This window comes from Salmo trutta, chromosome 3 (genome assembly GCF_901001165.1).
Source record: "Salmo trutta chromosome 3, fSalTru1.1, whole genome shotgun sequence".
In the NCBI taxonomy this organism is placed as follows: Eukaryota; Metazoa; Chordata; class Actinopteri; order Salmoniformes; family Salmonidae; genus Salmo; species Salmo trutta.
This window is the reverse complement of record NC_042959.1, coordinates 55,797,106-55,804,668: the sequence shown is the minus strand read 5'-3', so window position 1 is coordinate 55,804,668 and position 7,563 is coordinate 55,797,106. Positions and strand designations below refer to the sequence as shown.

The window sequence follows — 7,563 nt, the reverse complement described above, 5'->3', positions numbered from 1 at the left end:
TTCGTTCAAAAAATCTGATGTAAATTTATATGCAGAACATTGGAAGACATTTTCATTCAATGACTGTTACTTTGTCAAAGGTACATTGACTAAAAGATCCAACTCTTCATTGAGCAAGGTAACAACTACATCAATCAGAATCCTGTACCACATACAGAGACAAAAAAAGGACTAAAACAGGATCTCATCAAAAGGGAATGATTAACAAAATGTACACATTTACATATAAAAACATGAAGTCTTATAAATGCAATCAAGGAATATATGTTTGAAGATTTGACCATGACAATAAATACTTTTCAAAACTCAATTGAACAGCTTGCCATGCAAAACAATTTCACACAAAATGCCTAGGGAGAATGGAAAAGGGGTGGATTTATTAGTCCAAAATGTTTTGCAACAGAAACAACATGCTTACTAAAAACAGAGTTTCTATTGGTCAAATTCCAGTAGGGCCCTCCCCTTTTGGTTCCTAGTGAATACACCCCAGCCTTGTTGCTATAAGGCTGTTTTATGTGCATCAAAACCACAGAGGGAAAGATTTGAAATCCTCCACAGAAGGCAAAGGCAGTGGATAGCTATAGTGAGGGCCCTTATTGCATTTTGACTGGTCAATTCAGGAAATGCATTTAAAAATCAACAGTGTGAATTCATGCATTGCCTGAGGACATGTTTCCATTTATAGTGACCAACCTTGAATCTCTAAAACACTGTTTGTTTAGCCTAACACCCTTTGCTTGGGATCAGTAGAAAAACTGTAAAGTTAAAGTGTATTAACAAAGCACAGATTATTAACAAGCAATGACTCAAATGCATAAGCCTTAAGTAGCATGTTACATATGACCTAAGAGAAGTGTGCAGTCAAGTTGGAAATGACATAATACAGAAACATAAAAACATTAGGATTTAAATAAAAACAAACACAACGAAGTAAAATTGAGGGTTTGAGCAGTTCTAAGAAGGTAGGCACATTCTTTTGATTATCCTTTTCCAGCATTGGAACATTCACAGTTATTTGCCACAAGGACTGTTTATGTCCTTTTCCATGTTCTTTAGGAAATCAGCTGCAAAGAACAATAAAACAGATGGTTATACAAAGAAATCAGTCTGCCAACAGATAAAACATAATTGAAAAGCATTCACACATTTTTTGGGGGTAATGACATTGACAGACCTGAGTAGTCTATAAGGCAAGCACAGTGCTGCTATTCCAGAACACCAAGGGAGGACAGGTAACTCACCGTTTTTACTGTCTGCTTGACATAGTCCTTTCTACTGGTCAGGTCATACTCTGGGTATGTGTCGTACACCTGGGACAAAGAAGTTGTTGCGTTAGACACTTTTACAGGTAAACCAACCAACATTGTGATATCAAATCAGATATTTGAGAAGCAAACATACTTTCTGGCAGATCTTCTTCATGGTCATCTCCTCCAGGTTGGCATCTTTCAGCAGCCTCTTCACCGTCTCCTTAAGCTGCTCATCTGTAGGAGGCTTCTTGATCATCTTGATCAACGGCTCATCATCGTCCGAACTGTCGAGTGCTGCTATTTAGGAAAACAAGCAGAGAAAAATATAACAATAAGCTACAGGTTGCCAATGATGTATGAAACATGCTATGAAAGTAAATCTAGAGATTCTTACCATTGCCCTTATTGGCAGTCTTTTTCTGTTTGTTACTGCTGCTGTCTGCTTTCTTGGTCTTAGCCGGTGCTGCCCTCTTAACTGACGGTTTCTTTTGTGGCTGAGGACAAGTCAATCCATGAGTTCATTCCATTAGTTCAAGATAAAAAGACAAAATGGGTAAAAACCCATCCAGATATTATAGACATGATCTGTTACATAATAATTACATACAAATATGAACACAAATATGAACACAAACCCAAACTGTTGACTTTTGTATTCACAAGACTTGCTGTGAGTTTAGCAAATCCAGAATCAGAGACAGATTGACAGAAGAATCTCACCTTCTCAACTTCACTCTCGCTGTCTTTCTCATCCTCGTCATCATCCTTGTCTGAATCAGACTCAGACTGGTCGGAGTCTTTCGTTTTCTTTTTGGCAGGAGCTGCCTTCTTTGCTGGTTGCGCGCGCTTCTTGGCAGGTGTTCTCTTGCCCTTGGCTGCTGGATTTGACTTGGGATCCTGATTGGTAGGAGAGAAGGGACTTTGTGGTTAATCTTTGAGTGACAGAACAGGCTGACCGTTCCCTTTTACAGTTTTAGAATATTTATATAGTGGCACTAGTATCGTCCAAGACCAAATAGGGGAAAATACACATTTCCAATGGACAATATCTATCGGTTTACATTACATTTCAGTTCTCCTCACCTCATCGCCGTAGTCTTCAGAATCATCGGTATCTTCATCGGTCGTCACCTTTTCCCGCTTTCCCGATTTCTCGCTCTTCTTTTCAGCATCTGACTCGTCTTGTTCTACTGTGACTCCTTGCTCGTCGTCGTCGTCATCATCCTCATCACTGCTAGAATCAGTGACGATGGCTTTGGACTTGCTCTCTGCTTTGACCTTCCGGGGGCTGCTGGATGTACTCTTGGCCTTGGTCTTGCTCTTAGAGTCTTTGGTTGAGATATTCTTCTTAGACTTCTTCTTCCTCTTGGAGATCACAGGCTGCAGATGGGAAGGATTTTGTATTCTGTTTGACAAGACAACAAACTCAAGAAATGTGTATCTAGCTAAAGAGCAGTCACTACATGAAAACTGTTAAGGACAGTTTTTTTGAAAAATAAAGACCTTTAACTCACCTTTCCTGATATTCTGGGACTCATGAGGAAAGTCATGATCCTGTCGATGAGGACTGACTGGTTTCCACCCTTCTCCAGGTCCAACACTTTACAGATGGTCCTCAACCTTACGCATGTTATCCTGAATCAGAGCACACAAATACTAGTCATTCGTTTGCTTGTTTATTGTGCAACAATAGAGTACGTTTGATCCACAACAATAGTTCAGATAATGTTTAAACATGCTACTTCATTAAAGCTGTTAGATGCAGTTTATCATAGCACACTGCGCTTTATTACGGGCGACAATTTTAGTACTCATTACTGCATTCTCTACCAGAAAGTTGATTGGCCCTCTGATGTCAAGTTATGTAGGTTGATACATGGTTGTTTTCATTCATAAACAAAAAGTCCACTGTAGCAAACATAATTACTCAACTTTAGACAAGTTACCTGACCCTGTCTCAGGGATGGTTAACTCTGGAAATTCCTTTGGTCTCTACTGAGTTGGGTAAATCAGCTTTTAGTTCTTGCACCTTGTGGAACAATCTTCAAAATGTTCTAAAATTGGATGTGTTGGTGCCTCTAGTGCAATTCAGAAAGCTGATTGAGGACCTTTTTACTGATGAATGTTCATTTCTAATGACTGTGTTTCTTTCTGCTTGCATTTTGCATTTATATTTTGACGTTTGTATTTTCTGTCATTTATTTAATTCAGGACTCATCTGTAAAAGTGACCTTGGTCTCAGTATGACTCCCTGATGAAGGTAAAAAAATATATATACAGTACCAGTCAAAAGTTTGGACACCTACTCATTCAAGGGTTTCTCTTTATTTTCTACATTGTAGAATAATAGTGAAGACATCAAAACTATGAAATAACACATATGGAATCATGTAGTAACCAAAAAAAGTGTTCAACAAATCAAAATATATTTGAGATTCTTCAAAGTAGCCACCCTTGCCAAGAAAGTGCAAAGCTGTCAAGGCATTCTCTCAACCAGCTTCACCTGGAATGCATTTCCAACAGTCTTGAAGGAGTTCCTACATATGCTGAGCACTTGTTGGCTGCTTCCCTTCACTCTGCGGTCCAACTCATCCCAAACCATCTTAAATTGGGTTGAGGTCAAGTGATTGTGGAGGCCAGGTCATCTGATCCAGCACTCCACCACTCTCCTCCTTAGTCAAATAACCCTTACACAGCCTGGAGGTCATTGTCCTGTTGAAAAACAAATGATAGTGGCACTAAGCCCAAACCAGATGGGATGGCATATCGCTGCAGAATGCTGTGGTAGCTATGCTGGTTAAGTGTGCCTTGAATCACAGACAGTGTCACCAGCAGAGCACCCTCACACCTCCATGCTTCAAGGTGGGAACCACACATGCAGAGATTATCTGTTCACCTACTCTGCGTCACAAAGACACAGCGGTTGGAGACAAATCTCAAATTTGGACTCATCAGACCAAAGGACAGATTTCCACTCGTCTAATGTCCATTGCTTGTGTTTCTGGTCCCAAGCAAGTCTCTTCTTATTGGTGTCCTTTAGTAGTGGTTTCTTTGCAGCAATTGGACCATGAAAGCCTGATTCACAGTCTCCTCTGAACAGTTGATGTTGAGGTGTGTCTGTTACTTGAAGTCTGTGGAAAAATGTATTTGGGCCAAATTTCTCAGGTGTAGTTAACTCTAATGAACTTATCCTCTGCAGCAGAAGTAATCCTCTGCAGCAGAAGTAACTCTGGGACTTCCTTTCCTGTGGCGGTCCTCATGAGAGCCAGTTTCATGATAGCACTTGATGGTTTTTGCAACTGCACTAGAAGAAACTTTCAAAGTTCTTGATGGACTGTTGATTCTCTTTGCTTATTTGAGCTGTTCTTGTCATAATATGGACCTGGTCTTTTACCAAATGTGGGTAAAACAAATAGGGCCATCTTCTGTATACCACCCCTACCTTGTCACAACACAAATTATTGGCTCAAACGCATTAAGGAAAGAAATTCCACAAATTACCTTTTAACAAGGCACACCTGTTAATTGAAATGTATTCCAGGTGACTACCTCATGAAGCTGGTTGAGAGAAAGCCAAGAGTGTGCAAAGCTGTCATCAAGGCAAAGGGTGGCTACTTTGAAGAATCTGAAATATATTTTCATTTGTTTAACACTTTTTTGGTTACTACATGATTCCATATGTGTTATTTCATAGTTAATGTATTCGCTATTAGAAAATAGTACCAAAAAAAAGACTTGAATGACTAGGTGTGTCCAAACTTTTGACTGGTACATTATATACACTACTACTGTTGTTTCACAAGTCCTAACTGTGCAACCCCCTCTCCTTCTTACTTCATCATCCTCTCCTTCTTCTTTATATAGGGATCACTGTCAACCTCGAACGGGAAGCCATTGAACAGCCGCATGTTTTTCCTCATTGTGGCAATCTGAGAAAAGAACCATCAATAATGACACAACCGACTAACAACAACTCTAGAGCTGTTTTACCCACACAAGGGTGTCCATTGTGACATTACTCAGCCTTTTAAAAAAGTGTAAGATACACTTACCTTACCTGGCATATCAAAGAGAATTGTATGAAGCGGTTTCAGATCTGGAACCTTCAGCTTTCCGAGGTGGTGGTTCACTCTCGCAATGTCTCCTAATTTATCTCCGCCACCTGAGAGGGAGTGAAAATTAGGGTTGTACTGTTAAATAATGAGCTGACTACTGAGGGCAAAATGGTGATGGGAGCATTATATGGGATCCCAGCGGGGCTGGTACATGATACAGTTGCATCCCAATAGACTACGAGACTGATGAGAACTTATTTACAGGCTTCATTCTGTCTCATGTCAACAAAACTTTGGAAAAGTTCTGTGCACATCTACAGCCTTTGGTGATAGACATGTCTGAGGATGCTCCATCTTACCATTTTCAACTTTCAGCACCTTCGCAGGTTTTGCAACCTGGAAATCAAGTCTTTGCACCATCTTTTTCTCCCTCTTCCCTTCAACTATTTGAGATAGAGCTGCAAGAAGAACATAACAGGTCAAATATAATTCAGTGCTGCTGGCTTCATCAACTGTAGCAAACCAGGCCTCTCTGCATGCAATAACTAACAAGTTGGACCCATGCAAAGCTGAGGAAGGTAAAGGAGGGATGATAACTAGCTAGATACCTGTACTGAACTATAAATTAACAGTGTAGGCCTATATTGAGCAAAACAGGTTAATAAACATCATTGACTTATCATACTTATGTCTCTGCTCATTTCATTCCGTGGTTTTCGGGCCTTTTCTGGTGAGTCCGCCAGGTCTTCAACCTTTGGTTCTTTCTCTACCTCATCCGATAGGGGACAAACCATATTTTCATCCATTATTTCAGTCATGTCAGTGCACTTTGTAACATCTGCTGCCCTGTTTTGGGAAGAAAGTAGTTCCACCATCAGTTTAGCCAGATATCCCTGGAGAAGCACCTGACTATAGTCCCTCCTTTTTATGCGAATAATATAACTAAACACATTAAGCTAACGTTAGCTAGTCAACAACTTTCCATCGGACTTGACAATGTCATGTCTGAGAACGTTGTTAAGATGTTAAGGGGTTAGCAAGCACAAACAATACAACAAAAAATAACGTTAGCTAGTTAAAATTACAATCAATCACAATTTACCCACCACCAGATAGTTGTCATTATAAGTACACATAGCTAGCCAGCTACAACAGTAAGTTACATTCAATCTTGTGGTGTTTAACTTTTTGCCGTGTGGCGCCCGGAGACATGATTTGGCGCGCAGGTTTGTTTTGAACACAGAGAGCTAACGTTAGCTAGCTAGCCAACTATACGCCATGTATCAAAGTTCACCACCACACAGACTGAAAACTAGCTAGCTATCTAGATACTTAATAACCCGTTATATTGACAATGATGGTGTTAGGTAGAAACCTATCAACGAGATAGCTAGCTAGTAAAGTCAATACGTTCCCGCTGATGCTGCCTGACTTGGCTAGCTACCGCGGTTAGCTCAGTCTTCTTGTCAACGTAGCAGCCATCCAGTTCTTTTTAGTTACTGAATGCGTCTAACTGCTGAATATTTGTTTTATCGCAACAATGATACTTAATATGACCATTCTGGCTCATTGGAAATCTATAGCCAACTATTACAGTATGCCAATATATTCAATACTTTACCTTGTTATCAAACAGGATTGGATTATGTTCCAAATGGCGGGGTTGTTGCAGTGTGGGCGTCAATGGGCAATCATTTAGATGACGTACCACACAACATTAGAAATAAATCGACCATGACTAAACTAAACCACACAATATTAGAAATTAGCCAATTAGGAGTAATCTAACGTCTAACGTCCGTATTTCCCTGGTTTTATTGGTCGATTGGGTAATACAATCAATAAGGGGATTCGATTATCTGGCCCAAGTTACCCGGTGGGAGGAGTTTATAGCGGGTGAAAGGTGATTGCATTCGTTTCGGAACTGAGCTGCCAACTCGGAATTCCAACTCGGGAACTCGGACATATTTCAAGAGCTCAGACTTTCCTACCTGAATATCACTAACGTCATGATTCGACCTTGTATTTTCCGAGTTCACAGTTGTTTTGAACCGGGCATAAGCACATGGAGTAATGAGTACATTGTGTTGTTTTTTGCTTTTGATAAAAACGCTTTATCTGCCTTCCCACCGGAAACTAGTTTGAACATTCGAATATATATTTTATGGAAGATATGGATATGTTTATGTTTCTGGACGATGCATCATGCTACCTTGTTGACAACATTATCTATTGGCGCAGATTACTGTTCGAGTTGA

The 7,563-nt window shown here is 40.1% G+C and overlaps 1 protein-coding gene across 4 annotated transcripts; it reads right to left on the bottom strand.

Moving 5' to 3' along the window:
- On the bottom strand, window positions 1-7,121 carry LOC115179648 (protein DEK). 4 transcript variants are annotated; one of them, XM_029741314.1, is made up of 12 exons: window positions 6,927-7,121; window positions 5,991-6,151; window positions 5,665-5,763; window positions 5,303-5,412; window positions 5,085-5,179; window positions 2,765-2,885; window positions 2,334-2,630; window positions 1,971-2,147; window positions 1,645-1,744; window positions 1,402-1,547; window positions 1,242-1,310; window positions 1-1,064 (listed from the first exon to the last, which is right to left on the bottom strand). In XM_029741314.1, exons 2-12 carry the CDS (start codon window positions 6,121-6,123, stop codon window positions 1,053-1,055), a joined length of 1,359 nt encoding a protein of 452 aa, XP_029597174.1. In that variant the 5' UTR covers window positions 6,124-6,151; window positions 6,927-7,121; the 3' UTR covers window positions 1-1,052. The 4 variants fall into 4 exon arrangements, with proteins under 4 accessions (XP_029597174.1, XP_029597183.1, XP_029597168.1 ...); XM_029741323.1 differs by lacking the exon at window positions 6,927-7,121 and adding an exon at window positions 6,716-6,737; XM_029741308.1 differs by lacking the exon at window positions 6,927-7,121 and adding an exon at window positions 6,412-6,580 and having other exon boundaries at window positions 1,402-1,544.
- Window positions 7,122-7,563: the final 442 nt, after the last annotated feature.

Coding starts and splice junctions, on each gene's coding strand:
- LOC115179648 (XM_029741301.1), bottom strand. Junction 2,631..2,764: donor GTCCCAGAATATCAGGAAAG/GTGAGTTAAAGG, acceptor TCCCATCTGCAG/CCTGTGATCTCCAAGAGGAA. Junction 1,311..1,401: donor TGAAGAAGATCTGCCAGAAA/GTATGTTTGCTT, acceptor TCTTTGTCCCAG/GTGTACGACACATACCCAGA.